Genomic DNA, 17,293 nt, shown 5'->3' on the forward strand with positions numbered 1-17,293 from the left:
TTCCGGACCCCTCCTGACACTGGGCAGTTGCTGTCCTTGTGTCCCCATCTCTACCTAGCCCCAGCTGTGGAACCCGTATACCTCAGGGGCTTTGGAGCAGAGGTGTCATGAATCCCTCAAGCTCCTCTTCTGGGGAATAAGCCTCACCGGCTCCCACTCAATGGATGATTTGAGCTTAATTAAACCCAATCCTGCTTTGAAGAAATGGCTGTTGGTGATGTAGAGCTGAACACACTAAAGTCAAACAGCGTCCCAGGTACAGATGAGTAGATGTGATGCAAAACAGGGTGTCCATCAAGATCCCCTCTATAATGAGCACATGCAGAGTATGGCACGGGTTTTTATTTATATAATTTTGGTGCTGGGAATTGAATCCAGGGATGCTTTACCAATCAGCTACCCACCCCCAACCCTTTTGAGACAGGGTCTCACCAAGTTAAGCAGGCTGACCTCCAACTTGTGGTCCTCCTGCCTTGGCCTCCCAAGTTCTTGGGATTACAGGCATGTGCCACCAAGCCCAGCTGGCAGTTTTTAAAGGTGAACTTGCAGGATGAGTGGAGATATTGGGACCTAAGGCTTAGTGTTTTTCTGAACTACAGATGGTCCCCAATTAGGATGATTTGACTTAGCAATGTCTCAACTCTATGGTTTTACATTGATACAAAAATGTTACTCATTTAGTAAAAACTCTGCTTCTGAATTTTAATCTTTCCTTGGGCTAGACAGCTTTATTTAGTACAATGTTTCTTTAGGATCCTGGGCATCAGCACATGGGATCATAAGGGTAAACAACTGACATTGTACTCTGGAGTGCACTCTATTCAATACATTGCATGAGAAATCCAATCCTTTTTATAAAAATAGACTTTGTTAATTCAAACTAATGTAAGTTGAAGGTAGGCTAGGCTAAGTTTAGGTGTATAAAATGCATTATTATAAAAATTATTATTATTTTGGTACCAAGGATTGAACCCAGAGGTACTTAACCACTGAGTCACATCCCCAGCCCTTTTTATATTTTATTTAGAGACAGGGTCTTGCTGAGTTGCTTAGGGCCTTGCTAAGTTGCTGAGGCTGGCCTTGAACTCCCAATCCTCCTGCCTCAGCCTCCCGAGCCACTGGGATTACAGGCGTGTGCCAACATACCCAGGTATAAAGTGCATTTAAATGTGTATTTTTCAACTTAGGATGGGTTTGTTCAGTTGTGAGCCCATTGTAAGTTGGAGTATTGTATTTATATTCTTTTAAAGCCCCATGGGTATATTACTTTAAAATGTAAAAAAAAAAATTACTATATAGAAGCCAATTCCTGGATGATGAGACATGTCTTAATTTAAAATGGTTCTTGGTTCATGAAAGATGCTCACAGTAAAAGCTTGGCTAAATTTAGAACAGAACAGGAAAAACAAAACTGCCTGAAATGCCCCAACCAGAGAGAGTTACTCAATGACATTAATAAGACTTGGAAGTTCCCAATGTCTCCTTATACAAAAGGATTCAAAGGGCAAGAGCTGCTTGGGTGCCTGGGTGACCTTGAATGTGCCCAAGGTTCCTTGGCTGGCTCTCTGCCACCTGCCACTCAGCAGCAGTGCTGGCCCAAGACTCCAGGAGTAGAGAGCCCCTCAGTAGGTGACATTTGCCTGCGTCACCAGTGTGGCTTTCTCTGGATTTCAGACATTGGCAAACTGATGAAGTAAGGTCTTATCTGATTTTTGCACATGTCTCAAAGCCTCTGCCTTGGCCTGTCATGGTGCTGGTGGGGAAGCACACAGCCAGCTGTCCTGGGGGGCTGCAGATCACAGTGTGAGGGCAAGGAACACAGGTGTTGAACTAGGGAAAAACTGAGAGCAAGGATCAGCTTTGCAGCTGATTTTACAGCTAATATTACTCCTGTCATCAGGAGTAATAAATAAATAAAATATTAGCAGATCTGGCTAGATCTGTGGCTTTCAAATGATCCCCCAAAATGCCCCAGGATTAGGGGAGGACCCTCTGATTGGCAGATGAGCTTTCTGTATCTCATATTTGGCTTCAAAGGAAGGAGGCAAACATCTAAACCTCTGGATCCACCGCCAAGGTTATAGTTGCACCCTGTAGAAGAGGGCAGGGGGATGAGTGCCTTGGGGGCTCTCCAGAAGCAGAAGCCTTTCTTTGTCCCTAACTAACCTCTTACTTTATGCACATTTGGGGATATTTATGAGCTGAGAGGTGTACCTCGAACAGTGGGGAGAAGCAAGGGTGCAGCACATGGCAGAGAGTTTTCAGAAAAGGATTCCATTATTCCCGTTGCTTAAAATGGTCACTTTCCCATCTTCCAACCTCTAGCCCCACACGTCTAGGGCCACTCACAGGGATAACTTCCTGCCTTCCTAATCAGACTTTGTTACAGGTTATCGGCTGCCAGGTTTAGTGGTCAAAAGATGGATGCCTGTGTCAGATCCAGGCTGAAGTTCTCATTCTGATACTTTGCATCTCTGGGAACATAGGGAGATGTCTGAGATAGTTCCTCCACCTTAGTGCTAGATGTTTGAACTTTCTGCCTCTAAAACTGGGTTAAATAACCTCTTTCCTTTATAAAGTACCTCAGCCTCAGGTCTTTTGTTGCAGCAATGGAAAATGGACTAATAGTACCTAAGACACAGATGGTCCTATTGGGAGTAGGGGGAGGAAGATAGAGGAAAAAAATTAGGAAGTAGGGGGAGGAAGATAGAAAAAAAAATTAGGAAGTTATATTCCATGTATGTATAATATGTCAAAATACATTCTAATGTCATGTATACCTAAAATGAACAAATTAAAAATTCAGAAAACAGTAGGTAGTGATAAAAGTCGGTAAGAAAATAGACTGTTTGGGAAGAGACTTCGATTCTTAGAGAGGCTTTCAGTGATGATTATGTTTGAAACTGAGAGTGAATATAAAGGAGCCAGCTATGTAAGATTCTGGGAGGACCAACTTGTTCAAAGGCCCTTCGTAGGGATATCTGACAACAAAATCCAAGGGTCCAGAGCACAGTAATCAAGAAAAGAATCATTGGAGATGAAGCGGGCTGGGGCCAGCTCATGCAGAGCATTGAATGTGGTCTGAATTTTCTTCTAAGCTCAATGAGCAGACGGCACAAGAATTTTAAGCAGAGAAGTTTCACGATGAGATTGTTTTCTTGAAAAGATCCCGTGTCTGCTGTATGAAGAGACTGGAAAAAGGAATTGATAGAAGCAGGGAGGTGGCAGTGGTAGAATGTGGGTGAACCATGATGGTGGCCTAAACCAAGCAGAGGAAGTTGACCAAAGTCTTTGTGTCATGCTGGAGTGGATCCTGACTCACCGTGCCGATGGGTGGGGTGAGCAAGGAGAGGGCATCTTCCTATTGGGTCCAATTGCCCTCCGGAGCATTTTACACATGTACTTTGCTTAGAACTCCTTGAATCAATGGCCAAGTTCAAACCAACCTGCCTTTTTTTTGGGTAGCTGGACAGAATGCCTTTATTTTGTTTGTTCTTATGCAGTGCTGAAGATCAAACCCAGTGCTTCATGCATGCTAGGCAAGCACTCTGCCACTGAGCTATGGCCCCAGTCCCCCAACCTGCCTTTGAATGGCTTTCTTTATTACTCTCTGGGGTGGTCACCTCAGTTTTTGTGGCCTTTTGAGTTGGCACAATGACTCTATGGAAGCCGACTTTTGGAGTCTGCTCTCCAATCCCCCTGACCCTTTGGAGAGCAGAACATTTGGTGACTTTAACACAGTAACCCCCCACACGGGACACTGAACATCTTGTAATTTCCCTCCCTGCAGGTGGTTTCCTCCTCCCAGTCAATATGTCTACCTTAGATGTTCCAGAAGAAAGGCTGAGAAAATTTAAGTATCGAGGCAAAGATGCATCTGTGAGTATGAAGCAACTGCTTCAGTCTGTCAGGGACCAGTGGGGTGAAAATCACATGGTAGAGAGGCAGGGAAAGAAGGCAGTTCTAGCAAAATACTTGTTTAGGGGTTCAGATGTTCACTGAATGATTCTTTCAATTTTTTTTGCATGTTTAAAAATTTCAAAATATTAAAGGTAGAGAGGACAAAAGTATATGGACTTAGGAGCCAGACAACTTTGGGCCTAAATCAAGGTTTCCATATGGCCTTTAAATTATGTAACTTCAGAGTTCTAGTTTCTTCATCTAGATAACGGGGCTGCTCACTGCCTCTGAAGGGCCAGGTCTATAGATGCCAGGCTGAGGCAGCAGGAGGTCTACCAAGGAACTCAAATGTTGGCATGAAGGCAGTAGCATGCCTTGCAGAAAAGTCCAGTTTATTGGGCTTGTTTCCAGGGTGGACATTAGGTTGTGGGCAGGGGTCTGCGTGTGTGGATTCTCATTCAGCTTTTCTGGTCTCATGGCTTTCCTACTCCTATATCCCCAACTGTGTAGCAAGACTGACATCTCATATAAGACTGGAAATCTGAAAGGCAGCTTAAGATGAAGGAAGCACTTGGTTGTGGAAGCCTGGTTAGGACATGTCCAGGACCAAATCACGGTTAGGGTAAACTGTTCCAGCGAGCGTGGCTCTCTGGCTTCTAAGACCATGGCAAATTAAAGGAAACCAGATAGAACAAAGGAACTGAACCCTCTCTGTGGGGAGCAGTAGGAAAGGCCAGCAGCTGAGAAGAGAGAAGACAAAGATACAAAACCCTCTGTTCACAAGCAGGTCCCATTTGGTGACAGGACCACGGTACCATTGGTTCCAAGGGCCTCAAAGGTGTGCTGCTTTGCCTTTTAACGGCTAATGACCTTGTTTTCAAGCAAGAATTAAATGATTTGTTTAAGGAACTGGAAGTCTCTAATACATCTTAACTAATTTCTGCAGTCTTGTACCACCTAGCAACCTCATAGATGATGGTGGTGCTGTAAGCTTGCATTGCTTGGTGACAACATAGCTATCTTAGTTGGTGTGAGTACATTCTGTGGTGTTTATACAATGACAGAATTGTCTTGACAACCCATTTCTCAATGCATTCCCATCATTAGGCAATAAATGTTTGTAATTACTATTTTAGTCCTTTTTTAATATTTTTCGGTTGGACACAATGCCTTTATTTCACTTATTTATTTTTATATGGTGCTGAGGATTGAACCCAGGATCCCACACATGTGAGGTGAGCGCTCCACTGCTGAGCCACAACCTCAGACCACTATTTTAGTTTTAAACTCATTTATCCAGGGCTGTGGCTGTGGCTCAGTGGCAGAGCGCTTGCCTAGCATGCATGAGGCACTGGGTTCAATCCTCGGCACCACATAAAAATAAACAGATAAAATAAATTCATTTATCCAGAAAGTTTAGGTCATTCTCCAGGATTCATAGTACTTCTGTGTATTGTTGACTTATTTAAGGAAAAAAGCCTTTAAAAATTCTTTTTTTTATTATCTACACATAACATTACAATGATCTTGGCAATTCATACATTTGTATCATTGGGGTATAATTTCTCAGTTTTCTAATTGAACAGATTGCAGAATCACACTGGTCATTGAGTCACCTATATACATACATCAATCATAATGTCTATTCTGCTGCCCTTCCTATCCCCCCTACTCCTTCCCTCCTCTCCCATCATTTCTCTCTATCCAATCTAATTAAAAATTCTTTTAAAATTTCCTTCAATGTCTTTAAGTAAAACCTTTGAGATGGTGCATCCCGTTCATGGGTGACCCACCAGAGTCCCCAGCCCCACTGATCTGGCCACCACTGGAAGGTCTAGGCCCATCAGGACTTTATAGTCTTCCAAACTAATCAGGATCCATGAGGATATGCTCAGACTTGGGTAGTGGATTGCTCTGCTCATGTCTTTATGGCTGAGAATTCTGCCTGTCAAGGATGAACATGACCTTCCTATAATTTGGGGCAGAAGATTGAATTTTTTTTCCTAGAGGTACAAGGTTGGGAGAAAGAAAAGAGGAGGGCTGAAATGATTTACTGGTTCTGTGACCTTGATTCTTCCAGGCTATTGCAACTGTAAAAAATGAACTCATAGGCCTTGCCACCTGCTCCAAAGACTAAACGACAAAGCATCTTGTGCTCTCTGACTCTGATTGTTGCAACTGTTTCTTATCCTCCCTAGATGAGGCGACAACAGAGGATCATTGTCAGCGTGGAGCTTCGGAAGGCCAGGAAAGATGAGCAGGTCTTAAAGAGAAGGAATATCAATCCTGTGTCTGCTGATCCTGCTTCTGAAAAAATAGCCAAAAAGGTACGTCAGAACATGGCATTGAGAGCAGATGTGTGCAAAATACATCCTTAAGTGAGTTTCTCTGGCCTGGGCGTGTTTAATAGATTCAGGGCTTCTAGACTGATTTAGGGCCTTTCAAGGAAGGAGTGAAGAAATTATGGTTCCAGCCAAAGTGCCTTCCTCAGAATGCTAAGGGTCTTTACGCATGGTGGTGAGTCTGTGGGATCCATGTCTGATGGGAGTAATTGCCACTGCAAACTGGAAACTCACTTGCTGCACTAAGTTTGGTGGGTTAGGAAATGAGGGTTCATGGAGGTTACTTCTAAGTAGAGGCATCTAGTCCCTGGACATGACATCTTTCCTAAGACTTGAACACTATCTTTCAGCCTCCATCCTCCCCAACTCCACTGTATATAAATCCTGGGTTGACTTTAAGGCCAGCCCTATTTTGTGAATTTTGAATTTTGATAACATTGTATGTGTTTTTATTTATTCATACATTCATACATACATACTGAGAGTGAACCCAGGGTATCTTACCACTGAGCTACAGTCCCACCTGTTTTGTTTTGTTTTGTTTTTTTGGTACCAGGGAACCCAGGGGTACTTAACCACCGAGTCACATCCTTAACCTCTTTTATTTTTTATTTTGAGACAGAGCCTCACCAAGTTGCTTAAGGCCTTGCTAAATTGCTGATGCTGTCCTTGAACATGCAATCCTCCTGCCTCAGTCTCCCCAGTGTCTGGGATTCCAGCTGCTTAGGGCTCTTTGAGGGCAGAGATTTTTCAATTTTGTCAAGTGGATTCAATAACGCGTCCGCTTTCATCCATGGTAATGGATATGATCACTTTCTGAATTTTCATAGGGACAAGAACCATATATATCCAGTTAACTTCATTAGTCTAGAGTAGTCTTTGGGGGTTCTTCCCAACTGAGGAAGGTGTGAAACAATGAAAAAAAATTGTTTCCCTATTTATCCTATATTAGCATGTTTATTTAAAAAAAAAATCTGACCTAATTTACATATCCCCAAATTCACCCCTTTAAAATGTAAAATAAGTGACTTCCAGTGTTCACAAGGTTACACAACCATCAGCACTAAAACATTTATCACCTCAAATAGAAACCCCATGCCCAACCAGGTGTGGTGGTGCACATCTGTAATCCCAACTGCCTGGGAGGCCAAGGCAGGAGAACTTCAAGTTCAAGGGCAACCTCAGCAACTTAGTGAGATCCTGTCTCAAAATAAAAAGGACTGGGGATGTAGCCCAGTGGTAAAGCATCCCTGGGTTCAATCCCCTCTACTCCCCCTGAAAAATAAACCCCATGCCCATTAAGCAATCAGTTCCTATATCTCATTCTTCACAGCCCCTGGCAAATACGAGACCACTCTCTGTCCCCATGAGTTTACCTTCTGGACTTTCATATGAATGGAGTCCTTCAGTATGTGACCTTGGGTGCTTAGCTTCTTCCACTTGGCATAGTTTTCAAGGTTCCTCCATGTTGTAGCACATATCTGGTTCATTTCTTTCTGACTGAACTCTATTCCATTGGGGAGAGAGCACATTTTGTTCGTCCATTCATTAATGGTGGACATTTGGGTTGTTTCCACTTTTTGGGCTGTTAAGATTAATGCTGCCATTAACATGTGCGCACACGTTTTTTGCTTGGGCAAGTGTTTTCCGTTCCTTTGGGAGCATACTGAGGAGAAGCATTGCTGGGTTATATGCTAATTCTATACTTAACTCTTTGTGGTAGGCTGAATAATGGTCCCCTAATCTCTTGTCTTCTAAGCCCTAGAACCTGTGAATGTTACCTTAAAACAAAAGGGGCTTTGCAATTTAAGGATCTTAATGAGTTTTTCCTGGACTATCTGGGTAGGCCTACCATAATCACATGGTTCTTATAAGGACAAAGGAGAAGTCAGAGAAAGAGAGGAGATGTGCTTCGAAGATGGAGGGAGATGGGCTGGGTTGTAGCTGTGTGGGGGAGTGCTTGTCTAGCGTGTGTGAGGCACTGGGTTCTATCCTTAGTGCCACATAAAAGTAGGTACAATACCTTTATTTTACTTATATTTAAAAAAAAAAAAAAAAGATGGAGGGAGAGGCTGCAGGCAAGGAATCAAGTGAGCCCACTACAGGTTGAAAAAGGCAGGGAAATGGATTCTCCCTGAGAGCCTCCAGGAGGAATCGGCCTTTCTGATACCTGAACTTTTAGCCCAGTGAAAATGACCTTCTGAACAGTAAGAGACCAAGTTCCTTCTAAGCCACTGGGGCTGTGATAATTTTTGCAGCAGTAATAGGAAAGTAATATGCTGAACTGTTTCCCAAAGTGGCCACACAGTTGTACGTTTTCACATTCTTAATATTTGGTTTTTGTTTTTTTTAAATAACTCTTTAGTGGGTGCAAAGGGATATCTTGTAATTTTGATATGTTTTCCTATTGACTAATGGTAATGAGCATCTTTACCTATGATTGTTGGCTGTGTTTTTCTTTAGAAAAATGTCTATTCAAATCCTACAGCCATTTTTTTTAAGGTCAAGTAATTTATATTTTTTGAGTTTGAGTTCTTTCTCTAATTTGGGTACTAGACCCATTATCTAATCACATAGGGTTTTGTTTTTTTTTTTGCTATGGTTTTTTCTTCTAAGAGTTTTCTAGTTTTAGCTCTTGTGTTTAAATCTTTGATCCATTTCAAATTAATGTTTGTAAACCATATGACTAAAGGTTCAGCTTCTTTCTTTTGTGTGTGGTATCCAGCTGTCCCAGTGCCATTTTTCTTGAAAAGACTATTCTCTACCCGTTGAATATTTCAGCACCCTTGTCAAAAACCTAATATGGTCATCTTTATGTCAGTACACAGAGACTGGATTGCTGCAGCTTTGTAGTAAGTTTTGAAAACGGGAACCGTGATCTTTCTTTTACAAGATTATTTTGACTATTTTGTGTCCTTTATATTTCCCTGTGAGTTTTAGAATCAGTTAGTCAATGTCTTCAATAAAGACAATTAAGATTTTGATGGTAATTGCATTGGATCTATAAAACAATTTGAGGAAAATTGCCATCTTAACAATGTCAAATCTTTCCATTTATTTAGATGCTGTTTAATTTTTTTTATAGTTTTCAGCATATGAGTCTTGTACTTTTATTCCTAAATATTCTATTGTAAATTTTTTTATTTTTATTTTTGGATTATTCATTGCTGGTGTCTACGTAGAAATATAATTGATTTTTTTTTTTGGTGCTAGGCTTAGAACCCAGGGCCTTGTGTATGCAAGGCAAGCACTCTATCAACTGATCTATATCCCCAGCCCCCAAATAAATTGATTTCTATTTATTGATCCTGTGATGAAACTGAACTTGTTTATTAGTTTAGGATTTTTCTTGTTGAAATTTACTTAGGATTTTCTGTATCTAAGATCAAATCATTTGCAAGTAGAAATAGTTTTATATCTTCCTTTCTTATCTAGATGTACCTTATTTCTTCTTCTTGCCTAAATAGCCTATCTAGAACTTTTAATACTATGTGGAATACAAGGAGCAGAACAGATATCCTGTCTTAGTCCTGATTATAGGGGGAGAAATTTTCAGGCTTTCACCATTAAGTATGATTCTAAGTATGATTTTTATAGGTGCTATTATCAGTATAAGGAAATTCCTAGTTTGTTGAATGTTTTTTATCATGGAAGGGTACTGTATTTTGTCCAATGCTTTTTCTGAACTTATTGAAAAGATTTATGTTTCCCCTTTTATTTTTATTCTAATAGAGGGTATTACATTGTGGTTTTTTTTTTTTTTTTTTTTTTTTTGGTGCTGGGGGCACTCAACCACTGAGCCACATCTGCAGCCTTATTGTGTATTTTATTTAGAGACAGGGTCTCAATGAGTTGCTTAGCACCTATCTGTTGCTGAGGCTGGCTTCGAACTTATGATCCTCCTACCTCAGCCTCCCAAGCTGCTGGAATTACAGGCATGTGCCACCCTGCCTGGCCTACATTGGTTTTTATTTGTCGAATCATTTGCATTCCTGGGTTAAATCTCATGATGGATGTTTCATATGTTGATACATTTGGTTTTCTAGTATTTTGTTGAGGACTTTTTTATACCAAGGAATCTTTTTTATTCAAGTGTAGAATACCAGTTATTTAAAAGTACATGGGAGCATAGTGCAGTGACACATGCCTGTAATTCCAGCAGCTCGCGGGAGGCCAAGGCAGAAGGATCGTGAGTTCAAAGCCAGCCTCAGCAACAGCGAGGTGCTAAGCAACTCAGTGAGACACTGTCTCTAAATAAAATACAAAATAGGACTAGGGATGTGGCTCAGTGGTTAAATGTCCCTGAGTTCAATCCCTGGGGAAAATATAACATAGAAAGGCAGTGTCTTACAACTAATTTCTAAACTTGATACTATTGAAATATAAAACAATCGCTACTCCCAAAAGTCACTTTGCTTACAAATTGATTTTTAAGTTGATTTGCAACTTTATTCACTCAATTTTGTGTATGAATGTTACTGAGTGTTTTGGTTCTACTCTATATCAAAACTCTATTTTTTAAAATGTGTTTACTTCTCAAGTGGTATAGAGCCATTTCTTGCAATTAATGTTAACAACTATAGGTAAATTCCCTAAGTTGCAAGAATTTAATACATTTGCTATTCTAAAAATAGTTATCATTTGGGGTTATTTACACTAAGACTCACATATTTAAAGGCAAAATATTAATAAATGATGAGAGTTGAGAGCAGGAGGACTAAAAAAGACAATACTATCTTTTACTGCAGACCTGCTTTTAAAAAAAAAATTCCATTACTTACTTTGGTATTATTGCTAGAGAAGCAGTTTCTGCAGACCATGGGTATTTACATAGTTGTCCATTTTATATTTCCTTTTTTAAGAATAACACTTTACCAGTTAAGTTGCTCAACCAAATAAGCAGACACCTTTAAACTAACACATGCTTTAGCTGCTTGGAATAAAGTATTTTCTTAAATGGTTTAGCATCCTGGGGTCTGGAAAAGAAAGTGAAACCCTCTTGGTTCCAAAATACTGATTCAGAGGCTGCCCACAAGATACCTGGCTGTCTTATGTCCCCAGACTATCACGAGGGTGGACTTTGAGGAACTCTTTAATATCATAGATGTAATATCATATAATATCAATACACAATACTGAGCCAGCACAAAGAAACACACTCACAAGGTAAAAAACTGGCTTGCATAAAACAAAAGGGTACATACAACCATATATTTTTCTCTTATTTCATATAAGATATTAAAGCAACCTATAATAAACTTGTATAGAGATGATCCTGGTTTACACGTAAGTCTGCTTAAACAGACTATGACTGGATTATTGGAAATTTTCTTTTCCTAACCTAATATCCATCATGTAAGCCTAAGCTGGTCCTAGATTCTTACAGATCTTATTTCCTTGGATTTATGTACTATGTTACCATCAACTTATAAACCGGGCGGTCTGCCCAGGCTACCCTGAAAGCCTCTTCAGAAATACACCAGATGCATTAAACAGTGACATGTTTAGTAGAATTCTGCACTTCAAGACAGCATATGAAAAACCAGCAATTGGTCTTCTGACGTTGATACCTCCTATTTCACATTATCATGAACGCAGTGCAGTTTACCAACTACTACTACCTTATAGGAAACTAAGTAGCTGTAAAAGTTTTTGTTCATCTTCAAAACATTTCAATATTTATTAATTCCAAAGATCTGAATGCCACGTAGTAGTGGCATTTGGGAATAAATGCACACAATTGTTGAGGATTTTTTTGCATCTGTAGTGATACGTGATATTGGTATGTCTCTCTCTTTTCTCATCATGGATTTGGTTGTTTTGGTATTGTTAGGGTTTAAATATGATGTGAGAGTATTTCCCACCCTCAAAGGTTTATGAACTGGAAACTTGTTCTTTCCTGTGTGGTAGTGTTGAGGTGGTAGAACAATTCAGAGATAGAGCCTCATGCAAAGTAATTAGGTCACTGGGGTCCTCACCCTCTGATGGGGTTAATGTAGTTTTTGCAAGATCATGGTTCTTACAACAGTAGATAGTTATAAAGTAAAGCTAGTATATGAGTTTGACCTTTTTGTATTCCCTTTCCATTACTGTGTCATGTTGTGATGTAGTCAAGGGGCCCTGACTGGGATACCAATGCCATGGGATGTTGACCTTCTAGCCACCAGAAGCATATGGCAAATAAACTTCTTTACTTTGTAAGTTACCCAGCCCCAGGTATTTTGTTATAGCTACAGAAAATGTACTAATACAGTTACCAAGGTAATGCTGGCCTCAAATAATGACTTAGAAAGTTCCCATTCTTCTATTTTTCTTTTCTTTTTTTTGCGGGGGGTGGGGGACAGGGGAAGAATTTGTAAACATTTGTATTATTTCTTTTTTGGGGGGAGGAGGGTATGGGGATTGAACTCAGGAGCATCCAACCACTGAGCCACATCTCCAGCCCTATTTTGTATTTTATTTAGAGACAGGGTCTCACTGAGTTGCTTAACTCCTCACTTTTGCTGAGGCTGGTTTTGAACTCATAATCCTCCTGCCTAAGCCTCCCAAGCCACTGGGATTATAGGCATGTGCCACCGTGCCTGGCCAGATTGTGTTATTTCTGATGTTTGGGAAATTCACCATTAAGCCATATAGGCCTAGACGTCTCTTTGAGGGATGTTTTATAGTTCCTAATTCAATCTTTTTAGTTGTTATAGCTCTATTCAGATTTTCTATTTCTTATCACTTTTGGTGGTTATGCATTTTTAGGAATCTGTCTACTTCATCTAGACTATTTAATTTATCATTGCTCCTATTTCTCTTTTGTTAATTTCTATAAGTTCAGGAGTAATTCCCTCACTTTAATTTCTGATTTTCAATGACTTGGTTCTCTTTTCTCTCTTGGTAAGTCTAGCTAAAAATGTAGTTTTGTTGATCTTTTCAAGAACCAACTTTTACTTTCATTGACTTTTCTCCATTTTCTCAATCTGTTTTTAGTCTTTATTATTTCCTTTTTTTCTACTTGCTTTGAGATTGTCAGTTTTCTCATTGCCTTTACAGAAGAGGGTTATTTTGAAGGTCCTTACTAGCTATTTGTTTTTCTGATATCCACTATTATGTTCTTAATGCACAGAGTAAAAGGGTTCGGAGGATCCAAGTGAATTATTCCACCCTTAAGCATAGAGAGTATCCACTATGACCTATGACCTATGACCTATGCACCAAAAAAGTTTTACCCCCTTCCCTACTATAGACCTGCATGCACAAAGGGGCATCCTGTTGAAGCCAGGATAGATGAGTAGACTAGGTGATATTTATTCTCTCTTTTGGCAAAGACTCTGGCCTGACTGTGTCTCTCTTTTGCAGGTCGACCTCACTCTGGATGAAATAATCAAAGGTGTGAATAGTTCTGATCCAGTTGTATGTTTCCAGGCCACACAGGCAGCCAGGTATCACCAAGCAGATTTTTGCTATTTGCAGGTTTATAGCCTGAAATGAGCTCTAATGACCCCTTTGGATTCTTGGCTTTGAGAAAATGTTCATAAAACACAGGAGAAAGCTAGTCCTTCTAAAAGCAAGACTAAGGTTCTATGCTATACTGTTTAGAGGGCAACAGAAAAGATGCAATATGTTATCAGAGATGAATTGCTTAATTTACTGTAGCCTCTACAGGACCTTTAGCTCACAGATAATATGCAAAGAGAATGTTGCCTGGTGACTGCACAGTGCTATAGGCTGAGTTAAGTGGCTGTGGGGTCCTGCTGTTTGTTTTCTGTGATGCTAGAAATGCCAAGAACATCGAGAAGGAGGTCCTGAAGGTCTCCCTCCCTATACTCCCCTCCCTTTCCTTTCATAGGAAAATGCTGTCCCGGGAACGGAACCCTCCCCTGAAATCGTTTGTTGCAGCAGGACTCATCCCAAGGCTGGTGGAGTTCCTGAAGTGGTCACTCCATCCCTTCCTGCAGTTCGAGGCAGCCTGGGCTCTCACCAACATTGCTTCTGGGACTTCGGATCAGACCCGAGCCGTGGTGGAAGGGGGCGCCGTCCTGCCCTTGATTGAGCTCCTGTCTTCTCCCCATATGACCGTGTGCGAGCAAGCTGTGTGGGCGCTCGGGAATATTGCTGGTGAGGCTCTGTTCTTAGTGGGCTAAGACACATGGTGTGAGAGGTGAGCTCTTTGGGTAGTATGGGGTGCTCTCCATGTTCTGGAATCCTTCCCAGTATGAAAACCTAGAACTTCTGGGAAAGGTACCATATGCTCTTTCAAAGTTCAGAACCAAGTTCAGAACCAAGTTCAGAGACCAAACATTGACACTGAAACTAGATGGTGAAGTGCATGCTAATGTGACAGGCTGCCGGGACCTTTGCCAATACCAGGATCGCACAGCTTCAAATCTTACTTTTTTTTTTTTTTTTAATAGTGGTTGATGGACGTTTATTTAATTAATTTATTTATATGCAGGACTGGGAATTGCTCACCCATGCTAGGAAAGCACTGTACCACTGAGCCATAACCCCAGCCCAGCCTCAAATCTGAATAGCTTCAGGAACTAAAGCCGAGTCTTTGGCCCATGCAGTACTGGGGTTTCTGTTGGATGCTTGCATGATCCAGGACCCTGAAAGAACTCTTCCTCCAGTGAAAGCACTAAGGTAGAAAAAGTCTCCTTAGCTTGGAGTAAAACCTCTTCCCCAAAAATGCAATCCTAAAACTGTAGATTGGGGACCTGTGGCTATGGTTGCATGTCTGAGAAAGCACAGGGTAGAGAGTTAGTGCTGTAGGGCTGGAAGCCCCCAGATTCCTGGCTGAAGTAAATTGACATGCTCTCTGGTTATGGGGGGACCTCAATTGGGTGCCTCAGGATTTTGACAAATTAAGATCAGCCAAATATTAGCAATTTCAAGTTCGGAGAAGGAGCAACCCACCATGACGGAGTCAGCAGAAACACAAGTATGATTAGATCTCCAAGGACTTCAGATATTGGAATTAGCAAACAGAATATAAAGTAACTGCTTTAACAAATGCTTGCAGAAATGATGCATCTATTTCAGATGTTTCTCATTTTTCTGGGTCTTGTCAAGTACAGGGCAGCCTGGGTGGTGTAATGTGACTTCTGCCTTGCCTCAGTGGTAAGACTCCTAGGGACAACACTCAGAGATGCAGATGGCTGATTGCCAGCCTCTATCGATTCCCAGATTTTGTTCTGAATTGTGTTTGTAAGTTTCTGCCCCCGGTACCTGTATCTTCTGAGTCTGCATTAGCTTCAGTCTTCCTGAGAATAGTACTATGAAAGGCTGCCAGCACTTACAGTGTGCCATCTGGACCAGGTTGGCTCTCTCCTTTGTGTCCACAGCCTCCTCTTTTAGCAAGCGGTACTGTGTGGTGCCTGCTTGTCATATCACAAATGTCCACCTAGCGGATACCTTGGTGACCTCAGATCTAGTCCATGACTATACTACCTACTTGCCAAACCCCCAAGAATGTGTTTTCGTGTCTCGTCTTTGCATAAACTTTTTAAAAGTGAATCACCCACTTTGTTCTCTTTGAATGTCATCTTCTGATCTATTTGTAGGTGATGGCTCAGAATTCAGAGATGTCGTGATCGCGAGCAATGCCATTCCACATCTGTTAGCCCTGGTTTCGTCAGCCATACCAGTGAGTGTCTTCAAAGGAGAAGACCTAGCTAGGTGACTGATTCCCAGGGTTGGGAAATTGGAGAAGTAGTTCCTAAGTAATGCCATATCATGTGGCTGCTCCCTAGTCCCGTATGATAGTAGGGGTCTAGGACAGAGGATCATTTTGGTAAAAGACTGACCCAAAGTTGTCCTTAGGGACCAGTAGCACTGATCTTTCTTTTGGGGGTATTAACAGAGGTCGATTAAAGTTTTTTCAAAGCTCATCATCCTGCAAACATTGACTAAGAGGTCCCACAAAGGGACCACCAAAAGATGTGATGATGCTCCAGTTCTGTACATGGGTGATAGAGTCTAAGTTTGAAGCTCAGAGTCAAAGTTGATCAACATGGAAACAACAGAAAACTCCTAGATTTAGGAATTGGGTTCTCAACTTGCCTCCAACAAAAATGCAAAGAAGCAAAGGGAACAAGTATAAAACCCTCAAGGCGGGAGAACACAGGATGTATTTGAACTTGGAAAAAGGTGGCCATGACCTAGAGAGTTTGCAAGGAGAGAGAAATGTAAGATGGTGGGTAGGGTAAAGGAATTGGACGTCATCCTGGTGGCAAAGGGAAGCCACCAGGATGAGGATGTCAAAGCAAGAAGGAAGGTGGTCTGTTCTTTCAGAAAGACCCTCCTGGCTGCCTGGGGTGGAATTGTAGCAGAGGAAGCTGGTGAGGCAGATGAACAGGGTTGCAGTGACACTGGACATGGAAGACGGAGGAAAGCAGGGGTGTGCCGGGCTTCTGGATAGGCTGTTTGGATGGCTGTCCTCCTAGAGAAAGGAAGAGGGAGAGAAAAAGGAATCAGAACTTTCGTTATAGACACACAGCAGAGGTTAGTCAGAGGGGACCGTGACAGCAAAGGCAGGTTCATGGATGTGTCATTCTAGATGATCATACGCATATGGGACATCCAGTTGGGGGTCCAGCTAGGCAATACCAGTTACCAAACTGAACCTGGCTGATGCTTATTTTGTAGAATTTACAGTCCCATGCTGTTGGTTTCCATATCTTCCGTGGCCATGGTTGTAAGATGAGGGCAGATTTGAGTTGTCACAGTTAGAGACACATGTCCTGCAAGGGTGAAAATGGTTTACTAGGCGGCTCTTTACACTTTGCCAGCCATTTCCTTTTGAAAAAGTTGTTCTTGGCACTGTGACACTGAACCTGGTTTTCTATTGTCAAGGGAGCCATTTCTTCCCCATCCTCTTGTGCTGAGAGCCAAGGCTGTGTCTGTATGGCCCCTGGCATTTTGCCAACAGTATTGGCTTACAGGCGAGGCATTACTATCTGCCTTGGCAGCTACTTTTGAGTTCTCGAGCTACTTTGGAGTTCTCGCTGGGATTGGGGGGGGGGAACCCCGAGAGTTCCCATTGGTTGGGGAGGATTCCCCGA

General features: G+C 41.6%; 1 protein-coding gene across 1 annotated transcript in view; it reads left to right on the top strand.

Moving 5' to 3' along the window:
* The first annotated feature begins 3,813 nt into the window (after positions 1 to 3,813).
* Positions 3,814 to 17,293, top strand: part of Kpna7 (karyopherin subunit alpha 7) — a 46,419-nt gene continuing 32,939 nt past the window's right edge. The window contains exons 1-5 of the mRNA XM_076840071.1: positions 3,814 to 3,879; positions 6,099 to 6,227; positions 13,590 to 13,672; positions 14,080 to 14,348; positions 15,794 to 15,876. Coding sequence (XP_076696186.1) covers positions 3,814 to 3,879; positions 6,099 to 6,227; positions 13,590 to 13,672; positions 14,080 to 14,348; positions 15,794 to 15,876 — 630 coding nt within the window. The remainder of the gene's footprint in view (positions 3,880 to 6,098; positions 6,228 to 13,589; positions 13,673 to 14,079; positions 14,349 to 15,793; positions 15,877 to 17,293) is intronic.

The sequence above is a fragment of the Callospermophilus lateralis genome, chromosome 19, assembly GCF_048772815.1.
Source record: "Callospermophilus lateralis isolate mCalLat2 chromosome 19, mCalLat2.hap1, whole genome shotgun sequence".
In the NCBI taxonomy this organism is placed as follows: domain Eukaryota; kingdom Metazoa; phylum Chordata; class Mammalia; order Rodentia; family Sciuridae; genus Callospermophilus; species Callospermophilus lateralis.